The sequence below is a fragment of the Struthio camelus genome, chromosome 11 (assembly GCF_040807025.1).
Source record: "Struthio camelus isolate bStrCam1 chromosome 11, bStrCam1.hap1, whole genome shotgun sequence".
Lineage (NCBI taxonomy): Eukaryota > Metazoa > Chordata > Aves > Struthioniformes > Struthionidae > Struthio > Struthio camelus.
Window position 1 is genome coordinate 4,224,956 of NC_090952.1, and position 21,717 is coordinate 4,246,672.

Consider the following 21,717-nt stretch of genomic DNA (forward strand, 5'->3'; position numbering starts at 1 on the left):
CACTGGGGCCATCCTTCCCAAAACCCTGCCAAGTCCTTGCTCAGCCAACGGCCCATGAGAGGTCCAGTGGCCTCAGACAGGAACCCCAACCAGCCCGCAGCCCACAACCATGCCTGGGGTTGCCATGGGCAGAGGTGCACAAAGCTATGCAAAGCAGAGAAGCAACAGGGGCAGATCTACTGCCAGGGTGAGAGGCACTGGGGGGGGGGGTACATCCTTACAATGGCCTTGCACCAGAGACACCGCCAGTCCTGCAGCCTCCGGACACTCCCACAGGTCCGGTCACACACGGCACAGCGCGCGCTGACGGGCAGGTTCCCCTCCAGCCACTGGTGGGGCATGGCCACCTGTGAAGAGAGAGGGGTAGTCGGCCACCAGTGTCCCATGCCAGTTCCTTGTGTGCTCAAGCAACAGTGACCATGGGTGACCCTTTCCCCCAGACATTAGGGAGAGGAGGGCAGGGGATGCCTCATAGCTTTAGCCAGCAAACCAGTACAGGAAGGCCTTGTGCCTCCTCTCATTCATGCCTGCCTAGCCCCTTGTGGATGCCAGCGCCTGGGGCAGAGCAGGAGAGTCACCAGCAATCATTTGGAGATGGCCCTGCTTGGAAAATGCTGTTTCCTCCAAACCACCTTGGGCCATGTCCCCCCAGTGCCAGGCCCAGAGGCCATGCAGGGCAGGGGACACCTGGGTGCCAGGTGCACCTCATTTGGGCAGTAAAAGGCTACTTCTGCATGTGCTACAACACTGGCAGTTCTGTCCTGCCAGGATCCACTGCAGTGGCTCCCCTGCATGGAGCCAATGTGCTTACCCCGTCCTCATCCTCGATGATTTCTGTGCCGATGGAGGCCAAGGTCGTCCACTTGCAGTTGTTGGTGGCTCTCACTGCACAGCGCTTGTGGGCCTTGAACTTGCAGACTGCGATGAAGAGTTGGTGAGGAGCAGGGACAGTCCCCCAGGGGATGTGCACCCCTGGGCCCCAAGCCCCTGAGGCTGGAAACAGCTCCATCCCAGCAAATCTGGCCATGGACATCACCCTGCATCACTCCTGGTCCAAGTGAGCCTCCAGCCCCCTGCACTGCCCACTAGCTGGAGAGAGCCAGCCCCGCACTGGTCCCAGCCCACTCCACGGCAGGCCCTGACTCCCAGCAGCTGGCTGGTGGCGCTTACCTTCACAGGATAGGCCATGGGAGGTGACCCCTGAGAGGGCTTCGCGGCACACGTTGCAGAAGGTGGGCCTGGCGTGGGAGCAGGCGTACCAGTTGTGCATGCCCGAGAAGTGCTCCATGTTGAACTGCGTGGCCTGCCGGGGCAGAGCCCTGGCCCATCAGTGCCAGGGCCCTGGCTGCAGCGTTGGGCAGGTGCTGCAGGATCCCTAGCCAGCCCCATGCAAGCACTCCTCCCCTCCTCACCCCCTGGCTCTGAGACCTCTCTAAGGACTGGTCAGAATTGGGTGGGCTTAGCCCGTCCCAGCTCCCTGTCCTGAGGGCAGGATATCCAAGCCTCAGAAGAGGAGCAGACAGAGCCTAGGAGGCTAAAGAGTTGGTTGGACACACTGGCAGAGCCCACCCTGATCTGGTGCTGCTGTGAGCCAAAGGGACATTAGCTCCTTGGGGCTATTTACCTGGGCGCCATGGCAATATGGCATGGTCCTACCTATCCAGGTAATCCTGCATCCCCTGAACAGCTTTCTGCCTTATGGACTATCACCGATAAGGCCACCCATGTGCTCGCAGCCTTCTTCACCTCATGGATTTCCCACTTCTGGACAGACTTCAGGGCACTGATCCAGTCTTCCATCTCCTTGCGGTTCTCTGCACATAAGATGAGCTTCCGGAAAGGCGTGATCACCTAGAAAAGCCAGGCCCCTATGTCCCCTTGCAAAGCCACCACACAATGAGTCAGGTCCCTGCACAGCCCCCTGGCAAATCCCATGGGCATGAGAGCTATTGCGAACCAGCATCCCATGGCTTATGACACCTCTACCTTCACTGCCCGCTCCGATAGCACAGGAGACGAGGGCCGTGCCGCCACACTGCAGGGGCTGCCCCACACGCCCATGGCTCTGTGCCTGGGGCTGCAGAGCCTCTCCGTGGGCCAGGTGCTGCAGCCAAGGTGGAGTGGCATGGCAGGCAGCGGGACGGGCGCCCTGTGCCACCCTCACCGTGAAGCTGTTGTTGATGTTCTTGGTGCTGGTCTCCGCCACGCTGGCATCAGATAGGTCGACCTCATCGAAGATCAGAGACTGCAGGGGAGAAATTAGAGCTCCGCTCTCAGCCTCAGACATAGTGGCAGGTGCCAGAGTCCAAAATTATGGGCAGCAAAGCCTCCCTTCCAACAGCACTGGGGCAGAGATGGGCACCAGAGCTGTCTGTAGGGAGGCATGTCTGGGCAGAGGGGGTACAGCCAGATCACCTGGCTGCCCAAGCACAGCTGTGGCCTCCTAACTGGCCACATCCGTGCTCTCCCGACAAGGGCATCCAGCCACTGCCATCAGTGCAACACCATGTCCTCGCCCCCCTACCATGTGTGGGTGGTCAGAGACCAAGGGTATGAGCTCTTTCCCTCTCTCTCACCAGCTGCACAGCTCTGTGCAATTCTGTGCATGGGGGCACACACGCACTGGGGAAAGTGCTAGTTGATCCTGGACATCTGCTCTGCAAGCCAGGATTTTCAAGGTCATCCCTGGATCTTCAGGGTCAAGCCCTCCTGCTCCGCATTCTGGAAGCGTGTGGCTCTGTCCTCCTCCCAGTGGCCACTGCACCATCCCCAACCCCCAGAGACGAGCCCTGGCAGCCTCCAGCGCTCAGCACGCAGAGGGCACCCAGCCTACCTTGCAGTCCTTGGCATAGTACAGCGTCCTGCCCCGCAGCTTGAAGTATCGCCTCTTCCACCTCTGGAAGGAGCTCGTCTGCTTCAGTAACAGCCCCTCCTTCACACTTTTCTGCACAGACACCATAGAAACACATGAGCTCCTGCAGTGCAGCCCATCCCTGAGTCCCAGTGAGCCCCCAGCCCCGACAAAGACCCTCCAGCAATGCCATTCCCCTACAATCTTGTGCCCAGGAGTAAAGCACTGCCTAGAGCATGTGCTTTAGGTGGGACATTTTGACGGTCACGCTGTGCTGGATGTACGTGGGACAGGATGTACAGGGATGCCAGATTTGGCATCATGCCCAGCACATGGCACACAGAGGGGCCATAAATCCAGCACAGCCTCCACATAGGGGGCTGCACGGCACCCCCAGCCTTCGCCCCCTTGCTTGACAGCTATGCCCATCTCCCAGCTCCCCTGCAGCATGGTTGACCAGCCACACGCCCGTGCACAGACTTTCCCTCTGCAACCTACGCTGAGTGCAGGAGAAGTGCTCTTCATGTATGTCTCACCCCATGTCCCACCCATAATGTCCCACTCCATGTCTAAATGGGTCTCACCAGTGCTGAATAGTGACAGCAATGATGCCCCTTGCCTGCTGGCTGCACCCTGGGCATTGGCTACTTTTCCTATCACCCCAGGAGAGTCCAACCCCAGGACAGACCTGTTTCTCCCCTAAATGCTACAAAGCTCCCCAGAGGGGGCTTCCCAATCCCACTCCTCTTGCATTAAGAGCAGCCCTGTGCAGAAGGAGCACAGAAGAACTTTGGAAGAGTTGGCAGGAGCCAACTATGTCCCATTTAGTGGCATGCTGAAAGGACAGACCCTGGGAAGATGGTGCATTGGACACCTCACCAGGCAGGGCTGAGCAGGGAGGAGAGCCCACTCTCTGCTCATACAGTCCTCCAGGACTGACCAGAGCCAGGGTCCATAAGAGTCTGGACACTGGACACTTGCAACAATTGCACACGGGTCCTGCTTTCAAACCTGTCCCTGTAACCAGTCCCTCCATCATGGGACTCCGGGTACTGGTGCTTTGAGGGGATACTACCAGGCATTGAAGGAAGGGGTGATGGGAGGTTTTCAGAAATGCAAAACCACTGCTTCTTGCCACCTCTGCCAGACTTCCTCTTCCCTGTCCCCAGGAGCAGCACCCAGGGGAGCCTGGTCCCTCTGCAACAACCTAAGCATGCAGGGGAGAGCAAGGCAGAGCACAGAGCCACTGGGACCAGCAGGACTGCTTGTTAGAGCTGGCATGACCCTGGCACAGCAGCTCCAGCCCCTTTGCACTCCAGCTGTCTCAGCCCCAGACCACACCATCCCCTCCTCCCCTGCAGAGACTGCCTGGCACTGTGCAGTCTCTCCATGACACAGATGATGGATAAACCCATGGCCATGGCCATGCCATCGAGCTGCCTGCCCTGGTGAGCAGAGGGCAGCAGTGTCCTTGCCTGTCCTGCAACTCCCCCTCTCCCCGAGGTGGCTGGCACTACTGGGGAGCAGGGATGTCCCCATGGCCACCCATCCTCACCTACAGCAATAAGCTGGTCTGCCCTGGGGGAATGGGCTCTCCTAGGATAGTGCTGGGCACATAAGGCTGGAAAGCTGCTGGGCCAGAATCATTTCTCTGCTCCCACACCCTGCTCCCACAAGCTGTACAGTGGGTCCACTCCCCCTCCAGCACCCCAACTTCCTCAGGGCCAGCACCTGGCTGGGGTGGGGTGGGGTGGGGGGAAGCTGGGTGTCTGAAAGCAGGCCAGCTTCCGGGGCTCTGTGGTTTATTCTGGGGTACCTCAACAGGGGAACCTTCTTGGTATTTCCGAAGCTCAGCCTGCCTCTGGTCAGAGGTCCAGGGAAGCCCAGTCTCACTGCTCCGGAGACCTGACGCCAGGGATTCAGCCAGCCCTCTCTTGGTGCCAGCTTGCACGGACAATACCTGCCCTCTTTCACAAAACAAGAACCCAAAGAGAGCCGCTTGGGTACAACAGGCAGGCATGAAGATGGTCTCACCCGTGAGACCAGCACTGGCAGCCCCAAGGGAGGACAATCCTGGAACGGGGACCAACAGCAGTGTGACAGGCAGAGCAAGGGCGCCCCAGTAGCAGGATGCACCCCGTGGCACGCTGGCACTTCTGCCTCCACAGCCTGGCCTCCAATCCCACCATTGCTCTTCCCTCCCAGAACAACAGCACCTGCCAATATTTACCCTCCTCACAGCAGCGTTTACAAGGCTCAATTAATTAGTGCTTGCAACGTAGCCAGGAGCCTCCACTGAGTAGGGTGGCAGAGATGCTCTGGCACTGCCTAATCTTTGATTGTATCTTCTTTAAACACTGCCGGCAGCCCTATTCAGATGCTCCTCTGCAATTAGCCGGAACAGCAGTTGTATCAGATTCCAATATACAATTAAATGTGTATTTAATAGTGAACTACCACCGGGCACCAAGGGCATCCGAGAGAACTGTGGACCTGAGGCTCTGCGTTATGAACGCTTATGCCACCAGCACATTCCCCAGCTTGCATCCTGCAAGAGGTGGTACCATGAACCTGCTCAGCCTGTGATTGCATCCTCACTGCTAAGAGACCCCTCTACCCCAGGGCTTCGCATCCCTCCTGAGCAACTCACTCACTTTCTGTGGGGTCCGTGATGCTCCAGCCACACACTGCAGAGCTAACCGGGCCTCTGGACACAGCTACACTGCAAGGTACGCAGCAACCTTTCATCAGAGGGGCCGTCCGCACTGGAGATCTGGGCGTGCTGCCTGGTCCCAGCAGACTGTTGGACTTGCACAACAGCCCTCACGTCTCGGGGGAGGCTGCGTTTCACCAGCCCAGTGACTGAGCTGACAGGGAGGAGCTGTGTGCTCCTCAAACCTTTACTCGCCCAAATGCAGCCAGGCCTGACCTCGTTCACCAAGCTCCCTGGTGCATGGGTTTCATGGTGCTGGGATGTCCCGGGCTATCTTCCAAGGAGCGGCTTCCAACCCTATGCAAGCCGGGACATGCACAGCCCCAGCAGGAAGAGCAGGAGAGGGAAGCGAAAGGGAGCAGCAGCACGGGTATTTGAGAACAAGGAAACAGAAAGTTCCCTGAAATGCTCTCAATTCGTCACCCTCCCACACCAAGCCTGAGGAGGCTCTGGCTGAACTAGAGGAGAGTTGTCCTAAGCCTTCATCACTCCCTATCACGGCTCATCTTGAGGAGGGTCGTCCTAAGCCCTCACCACCCCCTATCATGGCTTTTCTTCCCTGGGATGGGCAGAAAGGTCAGCTGCGGTCAGCCCCAACACACCTACGGCTGGCTGGGCAGGATTCAAACAGCCCTTGTGTTCCCAGGTGCCAGACTCTGTGCGTCCCCTAGGACACCCTGCCCAGTCTCTTGGCTGGCAGCGTTGCAGTGTATCTTCCCATGGCTGCAAAAGCACACAGAGGAGATGGTGAGCCTGAAACAGCCTTGAGCCCAGGCTCCAACACAGCCAGCAAGGGAAGCACAGCTCTCCAGGGAGTCCAGCTGCAAGTCCCAAGTCCGTGTACAGCGCCTCTGCAGGGCCAGCGTCCTCACCAGCCCCTGCCCCATGGCAGAGCAGGACAGGGCAGTGTCTGGCCACGGTAGTTTGGGATCCAACTGAAAATGCCACTTGCACAAAATCTATTTGCCTGTGGCAGACACAGGCACACGCTCCGTTTTTGTTGCAACCACTGGTTTGTGCCATTAAGGACAAGCAGCATGTGAGGGTGAGGAGTGAGGGGATGCAGAGGACCCGTGACGGAGAGGAGCAGAGGGATGCAGCAGGCCCATGACAGCGAGGAGCAGAGGGATGTGGAGGGTCCATTACAGTGGCTCTGGGCTTGCCCAGCAGGGTCTGGAGCCAGCGCTGCAGGGGGGCTTAGCGCAGGCACTCAGCGCCTACCTGGCTCCGGGACCATGCGGCTGGCAGGATACGGTCTGGCAGGCTCTAGCTCTGCAGCCTAGCATCTTCACTGCCCCCTCACCTAACTCCAAGGGCACTCGGCCATGAGGGAACAGAAGGCCACCCTGCAAGCCAGCTTCCCCTCGCTGCAAGGGGGCCGAGGGATGAAACGTTCCCAGGGCGCAGCTGCAGGCATTGCAGCGACTTATCCTGGCAGCCAGCGGCGATGAAGCAACCAGACATTGCCCAGACCCTGGCAGCATGCCACAGTGCACTGTGCTCTCCTGGCACAGCCCTGTCCCCATGTCATTCAGCCCTGGCAGCCTCAGGGACAGTGATGTGGTCACCAGCACTGCACCAGCCGTGAGCTGGGCAGCCCGGATGCAGCTTTACTGCGGGATTTGGTTCAGAGCAGCAGGGCCACGGAGCAGGCTGCAAGCAGGCCAGAGGAGCCTGCAAAAACAAAGCCTATTCCAAGGTCCACCAGAGCCCAGGAAGATTTTGTCTGCCTTCAGTGTGCATGTGCATTTACATGTCTGGAGCAAGGCCATGCCCATGCTGGGGGTGTGGATATGCTCTGTCTCCTCCGGAGCCCATGTGGAAACTCTTGCACCCCTTTCTTTGGACATTACAGAGGCGAGTAGCATATTTCAGTGGCTGTGTGATGCTCGCTATGTAGGGCACAGCCAGACGTGGGCTAAGTCCTTCAAGCACAAGAGCCCCAGAGCCTCAGGACTGCAGAAATCATTTGGGAGCAATTTTCTCTTTGGGACCCAGAAGGACCCTGCTAACCCCCCGAGCCGATCCCAATTCCAGACCTTCACATTACTGCGTGTGCCACCAGGAGCCCAGGACCACCATGACACCTTTCCCTGGAGACCTCCTCCTCCACGTCCCATTCAGCGCACAGTAACTCTGCTGTGACATTTTTACAGTTTCAGTTCCAAGCAACACCGGCAAAGTTTCGAAGGCTCCCATGACGCAAGTGACACATTTCACACAGAGCGTTTGGAGCTGGGCTCTTTTTTCCCACCTTACAATTCATTTCCCTCTTTAAAAATAAAACTAAAGGGAAAAATAATGGAGCACGTCCCCCTAGCTGGGTAGGCCTAGCCTGGGGAAAGGGGTTGACTCTGAGAAGGCATCTGCAGGTTCTCTAAGTGCCCAGAAGGCAGCAAGTCCCTCTGTCTGCACAGCAACTCATTGCTCATGAGCTACCTTAGCCTCCTTGTGCAGTGTCAGCTCTTTCCTACTTCCTGGATGCCACAAGAGCCTGCTGCAGGGATGTTTGCAAGTGACTACTCTTCCACTAGCAACAACCCTGTACTCAACAGAGAGCCTGACACAGGGAGTAGGGCAAGATCCCAGATGAGAGCAGGAGGCCCTGAAATGCCTGGGCTGAGGCTTCTGGCATAGTCCCTGCCACCAGCTACCCGAGCCTGAGTGGGTCCTGCAGACAAGACAGGGCTGCACCCAATGGGCCAGGGCAGTTCACCCATGACACCAGCACTGCAGCTGGAAGGGGTCTCTGGCACACCAGAAGGTCCTGAGCTGGCCGGGGTCCCAGCCCATCATCCCTCCTGGTCCAGGGTGGTGGGGGCTGACGTGTTCCTGCTCTCATCACTCATGTGTCATCTTGACACATCAGGGCCCTGCCAGGTTTATGGCTTTATTGCTGCAGGAAAGCTGCACACCACCTGCTGCCATCAACGTCCTTGCCAGACCAGGCAGGGCTCTGCAGGCAGGCGCCAGCACCTGGGGTGAGCCAAGCCGGGCTTAGCTGCCATTGCCCTCCCAGGCTCTCCACAAACACAGCCACACACCGCAGCACCAGCCACGCTCCAGGCTCGCCGGGGCTGGGAGTCCAGCACAAGGAGCCGCCACAAAGTGTCCGTCATCCAGGAGGCCTGAGCGTCCCAGGCATGGTGGCAACGGGCACCTCCCTGCTCTCCTCGCTCTTGCAAACCGGTGGTGTTCTCCACTTCCTCCCCAGCACCCTTCTCCTTTGGGCTGTGGGAAGTGGTTGTGCTGTGCTCGCAGGCGCTTTGCAGACACCAACAGCATCCCAGCAAACCCCAGAACCTGAGACGGTGAGTTCGTTAGGAGCACGAGTTCATCAGCAGTTTTCCCATTTAAAAGGCTCCCTACCAGGACCAATGTAACGCCCTTCCGGTAGCACAGCAAGGCCAGGCCTAGCATCCTCTTCGTTATGCTTTGCTGGGTGCTTTAGTTTTGGGTCATGGGAGCAGGTTGGGCAGTGCTGGCCGGGCTGGGCTGCTGCTCCACCAGACCTGGCACGCAACGGGCACGCGTCCCCCTGCCACGAGCTCATCCGCACGCTACAGGCACATACGGGCAGGATGGGCAGGCTCAGCCGCCGGAGAGGCTGCAGCTATCATGGCTCTGCACTGACCGGGGGCAGGTGTGGGTCTGCCTGCTCCTGTCCATATGGCATCCCTAAGCATTCACCCTTTCACGAGGTGCTTGTCACTGCCCGGCTGACAGGGACAGCCAGCACTTCAGCCCACGAGCGGTCTGACTGCAGCGGAGGTTTCAGCTTAACTGGGCTCGCGGGTCCTCTCTCAGCCACAGGCCGACCTGATGGGGCACAAGCTCCCTTGGTTGCCCGTGCAGGGCTGGGCAGCCAGCCCTCACCCTGGGGAAAGTGAAGCAGGTTCCTCTAGGAAATGAGCAGCAGAGCCGTGTTGACAGACCTGTGCTGTCCCGGCCGCAGGGGGGCAGTTTCAGGGCCTTGCTGGGGTGAATCAGCTGCATGCAGCTGAGTCAGAGCACCCAGTGGGGCCCCTTTGCTGTCTTGACCGGGAGCATTCGACACAGCCTCCCTGCACGGCCTAGAAGGGCCCCAAATCCCTGTCCCCATATCTGTCCAAAAGACATCGCCTCCGTCCCACAGAATGCTCCGTCCCAGCAGCAGCCCAAAGGCGAGCGGTGATTTTGGACCCCTGTGTTGTCTGTTGGAGAGAGCAGAGGACGCCCGGGCAGCACCGCTCCTGCACTACCGCCCCGTGCCCCAAAGCAGGGCTACGTGGCCCTGCAGGCAGCTTTGCCCTCGCGGGGGCAGGAGGACGGGGCCACCAGGCGGCACAGTGGCTGAGCCCAAACCCGAGCAGCTCCCAGCGGGTGGAGGCGGCGAGGGAGGGCGACGCGCAGCACTCGCCTCCCACGCTCGGCTGCAGCAAGCGGGGCAAAGCCGCACGATGGGAAGTTGCGCTGCAGTGGGCAGAAGTGAACGAGCCCGTCGTTTCCCCTCTGCAAACAGGAAAGGGGTGGGGAGGGCGAGCACCCCATCTCGGGGCGCGCGGCGAGAGGGCGAGCGCCCAGGGACGTTGTCCACATGTGGCGCAAGCCCACTCGGCTCCCTGCCACCAGCGGCGCCAACGGCAGCTCCGGGCTCATCGCAAGGAGGCTCAGAAATGAGATCCTGTCTAGAGAGTGGCTATAATTCACCCTCCAGATCCTGGGCCAGAAGTCCGGCCAGCAGGGCTGGGTTGCTCCATGCTGGGTGCTAAACTGAGACCAACCGGTTAGTTTTAAGCCGGATCAGCTCTGGGAGCTGGTTCAGCGCTGGAAGATGCTGGCCCACCCCAGCGCGCTGCCTGGTGACGCTCATGAACGGGTCCGGCCCAGCCAGTCCTGACGCAGCTGGGGCAAAGCGCTAGCTCTGGTCACTTTTGCTGGGCTAACGCATCCATACTCTTCCTCCTGCTCGTTGTCGGACCCCCCCCCTCCGCCTTCTGCTTCCCTAAGATAGGGGTGCAAATCCCCAGCTAAGGTCACGGGCTGTCAGCCAGGACACCTGGGTTCTGCACCATGCCTGGCACCCCTGGCTTCGCCACAGGCACCACCTGGGGAGGCACCTATGAGACACAGGGAAAACTTGCATCGGCAGCCTTCTTCCCTCCTCCTCCTCCTCCTCAGCTGCAGCCCCCCACACATATAGCCATGGGACTGCAGAGACGCTTAGGTCAGACACAACTTCAGCCCACCCCAGCCAGTGCTCAGATCATCAGGCCACACTGCCCCTTCGAGCTCCTTCAAGCTTTGCAGCCCACCGGTTTGCAGCCTCCTCTGCACAGTGCAACACGGGTTGAGGGCTCTCCAGTCACCCCCGGCATACGCCAAGCACTTGCCAGCAGCAAAAATGCCCGGCGCTTGCTGCACAGCGGAGGTCTGGGGTGGCGAACACCCTGTCCTGCAGTACCTCACCCACATCTGGCACCCAGGTCCCACGGGCGAACCTGCTGAGCCAGCCGCTGCCTCCTGCCAGCTCCGATGTGGGGTGACCGCAGCGCCACGGAGCATCTCTCATCCTGGCTGACCCTCTGCCACGGGAGCGGGCGCCCCTGCCCGCTGCGGCCGTGCCCGCGCCGGGAGCTGGTGGCTGGCGCTCTGGACCGGCGGGCCCGTGCCAGAGGAGGCCTTGCCCGGCGCACGCCGGGTGCGCGGCGGTTGCTCGCCTGCCCTGCTTTCTATAAATAGTTTGCCTTTCCGGAGCGTGTCCCCAAGTGCGGGGGCGGCGAGCCTCCGCCTCGCTACGTCCCCGGGCAGGGAGCGCGCGCTGCGGTTGCTGAGGGCTTGCATGCCCATCCCTGCTCTCCCCGGCCCCGGCCCGAGCACGGCCTGGCCCTGGGGCCACATCCACCCTGTGGAGTTTGCTGGGACCCCACGGGTCCTGCTGCTCCTCCATGCGCGGGGGCAGGAGCTCTGCTCCAGCTGACTCTTCCACTGCATAGGTACAGCCCTGAGTGCAGCGTGCTTCCCCCACCTCAACCCAAGCCCTTGCCCCTTCAGTCACTCCAAAGCGATTTTGCAGTGCCAGCAGGGCCCTCTAGAGAGCCACAGTGGAGCCAACATTGGCTCCATCCCAGCGAGAGAGAAGGCAACGTAGCACACGGATGCCCTTCGCCCAAGTCCGACACGGCCGAAATGCCACCTGCCTGGCAGCAAGCCCAAGGCTGGCCGTGAGGCAGGCCTGGATGGACTACGGTGAATTTTCTCCATGGGTACTCTGACCTCAGGGGTCAGGGTAAATCCTTCGCCACTGCCAGTGCCCAGAGGCTGAGCTCTGCGGCGCAGGGCAGAGCAGCCTCTGCCGGTGTGGCGTGCTCCCAGCTTGGTGCAAAGCGCGGGTCAGCGCTGGACAACCTCCTGCACCGTGGGGGATGCACCAGGCGCTGAGCAGGCCTGGGGACGGAGGGCAGCAGGGTGAAACCAAGAATGAAACTGTCTGGGATCTGACGAGAAATTGCTGCCTCTGACTCACCCACAGCCGGCATAGGCAAAGAGGGAGCAGCACCAGTGCCACGGAGGGGATGCAGCTAAAAATAGTGCCAAGAGGTTGGCCGGCCACCGCCAACACACGCTGCTCGGCTGTGCAGGGCTGCGCCCTGCCGGGAAGGAGCCAATTCCCTGGTACCCCCGGCCACTGTGCCCACGGGCCGGCCATGTACACGGCATGAGCAAGGGGGCTCAGGCTCACATCCCTCCAGAGCTGCATCCCAGCCGGGCCTCTTCCAGGCAAGGGTGCAAACCTGAAGTTCATCTCTTCCTCTGCCCCCAAGGCAGACTCCCCTGATGCTGGTTCAAATCCCCCGCTCCCGTAGCTCAGCTGCCTGCCCACCCGAGGGAAGAGCCCCTAGCGCAACCAGATCAGGCTGTGCTTACAACTAGGACAGCAAGACTTTTCCACGGGGCTCTGCCTTGCAACAAAAGGAGCTGTCGGAGAAGGGTGAGCTCCTTGGGCAATGCCAGCATGGACAGCTCATGGCCACCGCGCTGGGTCACAGCCTGGGTTACACTTCTGCATGGCTCCCACAAGACTCTGCCTAGCCCCATGCTGACACAACGCCTTGCCCAGGGAGGAGAAAAGGAGCCCAAATACTGGTCAACGCACCAACCTGCATCACATGAGCATCATCCCTGGCTCAGCGCTCGCAGTCACCCTGCTCCAAATCCACCAGCCCACTAGATGTGACGGGCTCTCTCTGGACACACGTCAGGATTTGATCAGGTCATAACCACTGCCCTCCTGCCAACCACACAGGTCCCAAGAAGTCCAACAAGAACGCTGCCTCCAGGACGGCGGGATAAGAGCTTCCAGCCATACAAACAGCCCAGCTGCAGCAGGGCCACTGCATGTGCTGCGCACCCGCAGGCCGGAGTCATTTGGAAACCTTATCAAGTTTGGGTGCCCGTGATACGGCAAAGCTCTTCCGGGAACCAGGCATCTGCGAGGAACAGAGTCCCCAAGCGGTGACAGCCCGGCAGGCTCAAACGCACCAGGGCTCTCCTCCTATGAAGCACTGGGGTGGGGGGGAGAGTTTAAAAGGCTGCAGTTCCAGGAACTCAAATCCCTTTTCTCAGTGTTTGCAGGACCCCTGCCTTGAGGTTTGTACACCGGCCCCTGTGAAACACTTGTCTTAACATATGCCAGTAGGCAGTGGAACCGCGTGCTGCAAGACACTACCCAGGCACCACCCAGGTTTGGGAGGCACCAAAACGGGCTAAAGAATTAATGAGGGTGTCAGGAATGAGGGAAGGGGTTGGTTTGCTCCTGGGGAAATCCCTCCCCCATTACAGCTTGGACTCCAGCAGTGACAGCCCTAGGCTGCTTTCTAGCAATGAGCTTGCATGTCCCAGATCGCGGTTGGATCTGTCCCTGAGCCCCTCCCAGGAGATGTCCTGGACCAGACAAGCCCCATCATCATGCAGCCCTGCAGCTGCCACCGTCCCCTCCTGCCCCACACACACACGCGTGCATGGGCACACGCGCGGGCACACGCCGTAGCGCTCCTGCCCTGCCCAGCTATTTGCAGTTGAGGCAGTTGTGCTTGCATAATGGAAAATGTGAGCGGCGAGAGGGCAGCGCATTTCAGAAACCGCACAAACATCCGGCTGGTGTCACCGTGGCTATCTTTACACCCCAGACACGAGCTCGGTGAGCCCTGATTAACAAGAGCGAGACCGGCTTCCCCTGCTGTGCCAGCGCCTCCCAGGGAGCGATAGGTCCCCCGGGAGATGTGACCCTGCTCCCTGGTGCTCTGCAGGCCACCCGCCGCAGGGCTGGCAGCGCCGGAGCAAGGCAGCGGTGCTGCCAGGGGCGTAGATGGGTGCCGAGGGCCAGCTGGCCGCTGCGCTCGCCGGCACCGCGCGCACAGCTGGCGCGGGTCGCCCCTGCGCCGGTCGCTCGGCCTCTGGTGCAAGCGAGTCTCCTCGGGGAGCCAGGGACGGGAGCGCGCGCTGGCGCTACACCCAGTATCACGGCACAGAGCCCACCAAGCCAACCAAGGCTGGCTTCTCCCAGGCACGGGATCCCAAAGCACATCATCAGCAACCCCAAAAGCACGCAGGGGGAACCCCCAAAACACACAGGGGAGCCCAAAGCACGCAGGGGACCCCGCCAAGCACGCAGAGGCTCTGGCAAGACCATCACTGCAATATTGCCTCCAACCCTGCAGGGCCAGGGGCTCGCAGCCGGCCGCAGGCGACGCTGCCTCATCCCGCTGCAGAGCTGTCAGGCAGCATCCGTCGCCCCCGGGCCACAGCATGTCCCCGGGCCACGCATGAGGGCTGCAGCACGTGGCCCCGGCCAGAGCCAGCAGGACCAGGCAGCTGCCAGAAGCTCCCGGAGCCTCCTGCAGCCCGGCTTTCACGCAGTGACACGTCAGTTCTCAGCTCAGCGCGGTGCCCTGCCAGCCGCGAGCAAACGGGCGCATTGTTGAGGTTACCTCACAGGAAGCCCTGCAGCGGGTGACGGCCCCGCGGCAGCTCTGCAGGGAGCCAGGGGCTGCCGATGACAGAGCGGCCGCCCTCCACCGTCCCGCTGCGCCTCATGCCTTTTCCTTCCCACGCTCCCCCTTGCAGACCAACACCCGGCGCGCAGGCAGGCCAAGGGCGGGCGCGCAGCGCTTCCCGGCACCTGGCCCCTGCCAGGGCGACAAACACCACCAAACACCCCCAGCAGCGGCTGCAACGGGCGCTGTAGCGGCTACAGCAGTGCCCTGGCCAGAGGCAGGCTGAGGGTGAGAGTCCTCCCGGGGGCCGAAACACCGGCTGTCGGGGGAAGCCCAGGAAAGCAGTTCTGGGGGCTGGGCAGGGAGGGAGGCAGGGGATGAGAGAGATGGAGAGGAGTTTCCCGAGAAAACGGGGGCTAAAAGGTCTCCCCAAAGACAGGCTGCATGCCACAGAGAGGTGCCAGGCGCAGAGGGACACGATAGCCTGGGGAGACGGCACGGCGGGGACAAGGGTAGTGTCTCAGCTGGAGCTCCTGGCCAGGCTCTCAGCAAGCGGGGCGCGCGGGCTGGGCCGTGTACTCAGCACCTTGAGCAGCAGCGGGGAGACGGGACGATGCAGCGCCAGCAAGGCCACGCAGCCAGGGCCAGGAGCCACCAGCATCCCTATGCCGAGCAGCGCCTCAGGGACGCGCTGCCCAGCAGCCGCCCCGCCGCCTTCCCGCTGTAGGAAGGAGGTTTCCAGGCCCAGCCCCATGGGTCCTGCCTCGCTTTCCTTTTCCCTTGGCCAGGATCCAGCCCTCTCCACCCAGCCGGCCCCATGCCCCGCAGCAGCACCCTGGCGCGACCCAGGCCCTCTGCTCCGCCAGCGACCCCGGGCTGCCCCAACACCCGCGTTCCTCCACGCGCGTGGCTCGTCCTTCCCGCGCAAGGTCCCTCCTTGGGGCACCCTGAGCCTGCGGGATGCCCAGCACCCCCAGCAAGCAACAGGGGCGCTCACCCCTCGGGGGTACAACTAGCCCAGGGCCCCTAAGCACCAACCTAGCCCAGCTGCGGACGGGGTCCCCCAGCCCCGGGGAGGGAGGCTGGTTCCCCGCAGCCGTGGCAAGGGACGCCAGCCCCGTGGAAGCCTGTTGGCCCACCCAAGAGCAGATGGGGCCCCCCCAGCCCCACAGAACAGCGGTAATTTACCCCTCAGCACTGTCACAGCCCAAGGAATTAGGGCCCTTGAGACCGCGATTGCCCCAGCTGAACGGCATCTAACGCTCGTGCCAGCAGCGGTCAGGGCTGTGGCCAGCGTGCCCACGCTGCGGGGGCAACGCTCCGGTCCCCACCATGGGCTGCACCGGTTCCTGGCACGGAGGATCCCAGCTCGCAGCCCCCCGCCGCCCCGGCGCACGCTCCCCACGGGCACCGGTCGGCGCCCTGAAGGGCTCAGGCAGCGACGGGGACCCTGCCAGGGCGCCGAGCTCCCAGCCCACGCGGGAGCCGCGTGCTCCCCAGCCTCTCAGATGCCTCAGCGCGCCCTGGAGCAGTTTGGAAGCCCGTGCAGCAGCCGGGTGAGGACCGGGCGCTCCCGGGTGCAGGCGGCACCCGGACAGACGCGAGGTGGGTGACGGCAGGTGAGGGCAGGGCCGGGCCACCTTTCCTTCCACCACCCCGGCTGAGGGGTCCGTCCGGCAGCCAGGTGGCCGCCCCTTCCTCCTAGGGAGCAGGAGGGCACGGGGGCCTCCCGTTCTCCCCTCCAAGCCCCACGCTGTCCCCCATCTCCGCTGCCAGCCCGCGGCGTCACCGCCCGGCACAGCCTCGAGGCCAAGCCCGGCCCTGCTCCGAGCGGTCCGAGGGGGCCGAGCGCCGGGATGCCGCAGAGCATCCGCCCGCCCCCAGCACCGGCTCTGCCCTCCTGTCGTTCCCCCTCAAACCCGGGGCGTTCGGAGCCGCACGCGGCTTTGATGATGGCCCCCCCCCTCCCCCGGCACAAGGAAACGGCAGCCCGCGGCGAGGAGGAGGGGGCGGCAGGCGGGCCCCCTCCTCCCTGGGGCCATTCAGCCCCGCGGGGGCACCCGCGCCTGGCAGCTGCCATTGTCACGGAGCACAATGGCCTTGCCGCCTCCGCGCCGAGGCCAGCGCAAAGCGCCCCACGGGGCGCCCCGGCAATTACAGCCCGGAGGAGAAGGCAAAGCTGGAGGTGTGCGTACAGAGTGGGAGTGGGGAGCTGTGATTGACGGGGAGAGCCGGGGAGGGAGGGAGGCAGGGACGGGCCAGCTGGGGCCACCTGCGGGCGGGGGGGACAGGAAAACATGCCTGGCGCTGGCGGCGGGGAGTGCTGGGCAAGGGGAGCAGTTATCGGGAAGGATCCAGCAGGGATGGGTAGACCCCAGGCAGATCCTGCCCTCGCCGTCTTGCCCCCACGAGGCCGGACACCGCGGGAGAGCCTCCCAACGCCACGCTCAGAGCCAGGGCAACAGGGCCCACGAGGGACCCCAGCCCAGGCCAGCGCGTGGGAGCCAAGGTGAGGAGAGAGGTGGAGAAGAGCTGGCAAACGTGGTGCTGCCCAGCCAGACGGAGCCAAAAACGGAGGCGGGATCCTCGGGGAGAAGCCTTAAGCTTGACGCAGCGGCTGTCCCATGAGGGTCAGACCCAGAGCGGCACGGACCGGCTGGCGGAGCCCGGATCCGCCGCGGCCTCCGCCAGAGCCAAGGGCAGGAGCGCCGCTGCCCCGCTGCCTCCCTGCTGCCTTCCCCAGGCCCCTGGGGGCGGGCGCTGCCGAGGGGCTCCAGCTGCTGGGCCAGGGCGTTGCAGCACCCGCGCGTCCCCCGGCGCCCGCCCCGGGGCGCAAGGGCACAGCGCCGGCGCACCGGCCGGAGCGCTGCTCCTGCTGCCCCGCAGGAGCTGCCGCAGCCGGCAGGCACGGCCAGCTCAGCCCCGCTGGCCCGGGAGGGCAGGGAGCAGGGCCCTTGTCCACGACGACCGCTGCCCTGCGCTCCCGCTCCGGCCACGGTCACTGCCACCCCCCACAGATGGTGCTGAGCTCTCCCCTGCCCTTGCCGGGCAGCCTGGCTTCCCACCGCGCCCCTCGCTCTAGCTCTCTCCTTCCCCGCAGGGTCTCATCCTGCACCTCGAACAGCATCCGTGGCCAGCACCCACCTGGCAGCCAGAGGCTAGGGGAAGCCCTGGAGATGCCCACCCGGGTGCGGCGATGGGGAAACTGAGGCACGCTCCTGGTGCAGCCGCGGGGACCCTGGCTTCCTGGAGGATTCAGCAAGTGCCCTCACTGCCACCTTCTCCGGAAATGTCTTCTGCTGAGCAGGAAAACCCCACGGTGCCGGCCGGGAGCGGGCAACTTCCACCCTCCCGGGAAACCGCCCTTTGCCCCTCTCGTGCCAACACGCGGGGCTTGGCATGGCAGCGCCATCCGGGCCAGGGCGAGAGGAGCTGACCCCAGCCCCAGTGCCTGCCTCAACCGGCCCCTCGCTGACCGTCCTCCCTGTCACCAGGCTCCACGCGCTGTCCCATCTGCGCTCCATCCCTCCATGCCTGGTGGCACCCAGCCAAGCGGGGACCGGGGGGAAGCCCACAGCCACGGCAGTGCCAACAGCAGCTGGAGGTGCGGGGGGGGGGGGCATTGCTGACCCTTAGGACGCAGCTAACATGAAGCTGCAAAGCCTGGGACGAGTCGGCACCACCGAGTCGGCTACAGCATTCACACCCCAAGGGCGGCGGGGAGCTCGGGGCGCCCGGCCGAACTCAGAGAGGTCCTGCGCCGACGCCAGCGTCAAGCCCCCGCGCCTCCCACGCTGGGAACGCAGGGGCGGCGGGTGAGCGGCGGGAGCCCGCGGGCAGGCGGAGGTGCAGCCGGGCACGCTCCTCGCTCCGCACCACTCGCATTCGGCACATGCATTCCCCCCCCCGCCGCCACGGGGCTTTTCGGCCACATCCACGCTTCCTCCCGTGCTGGCGAGCGCAGCCAGCCCAGCCGCTGATCCCCGTGCAGAGGGGCAGCCAGGGGAGAGTGAGCTGGGTACGCCGTGTCCAGCCGGGCTCAGCACTGTTGGGGCAGGGGGTGCAATGAAGCCTGGCCCCCCGGGGAGAGGCTTTCCATGGCGGCGAACCCCTGCATACCCCCAGGCGCGACATTTGGCCGGGGGATCAGCTGGGGCCCTTCCTGTGAGCACTGCAGATACCGCTTTCACTCGCACCACCATCTAATCCTGCTATACGGTAGCTGCAGGCTCTGGGCTGCTGCATGCAGCCTGGAGGTGGATTCAAAAAACCACTTTCCCATCATTTCATTAAGAGCCTGGCACTGATTTCCTCCCTGCATTGTCCCTAGATCCTCCCTGCCAATAAAGGCCCCCTACATGCCTCCTTCTCTAGCCCTTTCTTCTCACTAGTCCATCCAACATGGGGTTTTTTCCAGCCTTCCTGTGCCTCGGGCAGAAGATGCCTGGCCATTTCGCCATCCTCTTTTCCACCCCTCACAGGGCACACATGCCCACCCGTTTCTGCTTGTACAGCAGGGCCACCACCCCATATTTTTGCAGGTCCTACCAAACTAGCTTCTTCTGTACAAGCCTCCCCAACACGCGCAAGCTGCCTCCCGTGTCAATGGCCAGGGAGAGGAGCAAAGGAGCATCATGTCCTGTGTCAAAGGTGTTCCCGTCCACCCAGCACAACATCATAAGCAATTTAATCTAGGGAAGGCAGTGGCAGAGGTGCCCACAGGGGACCTGGCATGGCCTAATTAACGTGGGGACCGAGGAAAGACAGAGGTTCAGCTGAGCCGCCCACTGAGCCTTGCACATGCAATGCCTGCTGCAGGGGAGCTGATCCCAGGGGCCCACAGTGCCGTGACGACCTACGGAGTGACATTATCCCGCCGTGCAGTCGGCACACAGGTTTCCCTCCCCACAGCTCTCCGACCTGCCTGGCTGAGCCACGGACCCTAAATTTCATCCTGGGACAGTCTGGGTGGCGGCAAAGCCTTCCTGAAGGAGCCCCCTTTCCCCAGCCACAGACAAGTATGAAATGCAGCCCGTTCCTAAGTCGAATGTCCAAACCCGGAGGATCCCTCACCGACGGGACCCAGGCGATCTAGAGGAGGGGGATTCTGGACTGGGAGAGCCCCTGCTCCCTAATAGTGGGGCAACATCTCTGCTCTGCTGTCCCCAAATGCACAGCCCCCAAGGGCCACTGCTGACCCCGACACCACTGGGTTTCTACCGTGTTGCCCATGCCCTCGCTGGGACATGCTGTCCTGGCACCTCTCTGTCAGGGTTCAGGCCCCTCCTGGCTCTGCCCTGGCCCCCGCTGCAGCGTGCCCAGTGCCTGGGTACCGGCTGGCTGGCTGGTCTGGGTTTGGTTGGGTTGCAAGTAGCAAGCAAGCATCTCACACGGATTTACACCCCAGGGCAGGTGAAGGCAATCCCCGATCTCAGTGAGCCCCGCAGGATCCCACGCGCAAGCTGACCCCATGCGTAGAGACCGCACGTCCCTGACCTTGCTCCTCATCTGCCCAGACGTGGACACCTTCCGGATGAGCTTGTGGGAACTGTCCTCCTGCTCCCCTTCACTGTCGGATGACTCCTCTCCTCCTGCCTCGGGTGAGATGGGTGCCAGCTTATCCGAGTCCAGGGATGACACCGATTCCCGGGCCTTCCTCAGGAACAGGTCTCCGGACACCAGTTTCTCGGCCATCTTCCCACCTTGCTTGGCTCAGGGCTCTGCTGTGTCCTGTGATAGCCCTAGGAGGACGAGGACACACGGTGCTGGAGGAAGAGCCCTGAAGTGGGGTACGGGGCCTCTCACCCACAGCCCCGCTGTGGCCAGCGCAGCTGGGTGGCACGTTACTGGAAACCGGGGGAGACAGCTCTTCCTCGCCCAGGAAAGTCGCTCGGGGTGGCTCCCTCACCAACTTTTTCTTCCTTTCCTTTTTTTGGTGTCCAAACACGTTCGCTTTCCTCCCCCTCCCCTCCCCGCGCACCGAGCATCCAAACGTCGTCCCTGCCGCGAGCCGGGCTCTGCGCTGCAGGTGGCAGACACCGCGACCACCCTGCGCCCTGGCGTTGGAGCACCCTCTTCCCGTGCCCTTGCCCTGGGTGCCGGGCCGCCTTGCAGGGAGCGTGCATCCGTGGCGGGCGGGGGGGGGGGGGGAAGGAAGGGGGAGTGTTTTCTCCATGAAAAGCAGCAGCCGCCTCCTGCGCCGCGGCCACGAAGGGATGGGAGCATCTCGGCCGGCAGAAGGGGAAGCGGCCGGCCCCAGGGCGGGGGGTCCCGAACAGGTGGCTGCGGGAAGGGGCGCAGCGGTGGCGGGAGGGCTGGTTGGTGGAGGCGGGGGGGGGGGTCCCAAAGAGCAGCTCTGCCCCCTCCCCGGCACCCACGCGGGGCCGGCGGGGCACTCACCTGCGCTGGCGAGGCCGGCCGGCTGCGGTGGCCGGCGCGGCGCGGCGCGGCGCGGGGAGGGACGGCGGGGCTGCGCGCCCGCCCCCGCCCGGCTCCCGCAGCAGCGGGCGTGCGCGCCGCGGGGCGGCGGGAGGGGGCCCCTCAGCCGGGGGGGCCCGCCGCTGCCGCCGGCGGCCTGGCGCGGACCCCGGCTCAAACCGCCTCCCCCGGCTGACGGGCAGCTCCCCGGCAGACGCGGTGCCTTCTCCCCGCGCAGCAACAAGCGGGTTGGGGGCTGGGGTTTTTTGGCTTTTTTTTTTTTTTTTTGCGGGAAAGCGAGCGCCGCAGTGCTGCCTGATGCCCCGGCCCGCAAGGATGCCCCGCTCGGTTCGGCCCCCCCCCCCCCCATTCCCCCCTCCCACCACCACCTCCTCCAACCTTTGGGATCGGTCCGGGCTGGATCGCCGCCGTGCATCTTAAAGTGAGCCAGAGAGGAGCGAGGGAAGGGGAGGGCGGAGGAGCAGGGCCCCCCCCCCCCCCCTCGGCCGCGCACACACCTTGCACCACGGAGCCGCCGCTGCCGCCGCTTGTGCAAGGAGGCGCTTCCTTCCCCGGCTGGGCCCGGCTGCCGGCGGCCCCCCCCGCCCCGGCCCCGCCGCCCCGAGCCCTCCCGGCTCTGCCCGAGCAGCCGCCGCCGCGGCGCGCAGCGGCGCTCGCTGGGATGCGCCTCTGCAGGCAGCCCCGGCCCTGCCCCTGCGCGCCGCAAGCCCCAGCCTGCTCCGGCGAGGCAGCCGCCGCTA

General features: G+C 63.4%; 1 protein-coding gene across 10 annotated transcripts in view; it reads right to left on the minus strand.

Moving 5' to 3' along the window:
• DGKK (diacylglycerol kinase kappa) overlaps nt 1–21,494 on the minus strand; it is a 34,694-nt gene extending 13,200 nt beyond the window's left edge. For 5 of the 10 annotated variants that reach the window (XM_068957065.1, XM_068957064.1, XM_068957059.1 and 2 more), the window contains exons 1-8: nt 21,356–21,458; nt 20,036–20,280; nt 2,834–2,944; nt 2,165–2,245; nt 1,747–1,851; nt 1,171–1,303; nt 812–918; nt 222–347 (exon numbers count right to left, since the gene is read on the minus strand). In XM_068957065.1, the coding sequence (XP_068813166.1) occupies nt 222–347; nt 812–918; nt 1,171–1,303; nt 1,747–1,851; nt 2,165–2,245; nt 2,834–2,944; nt 20,036–20,233 (861 nt within the window). In that variant the 5' untranslated portion in view covers nt 20,234–20,280; nt 21,356–21,458. The other 5 variants (XM_068957061.1, XM_068957062.1, XM_068957067.1 and 2 more) reach the window with 5 other exon arrangements.
• Nucleotides 21,495–21,717: the final 223 nt, after the last annotated feature.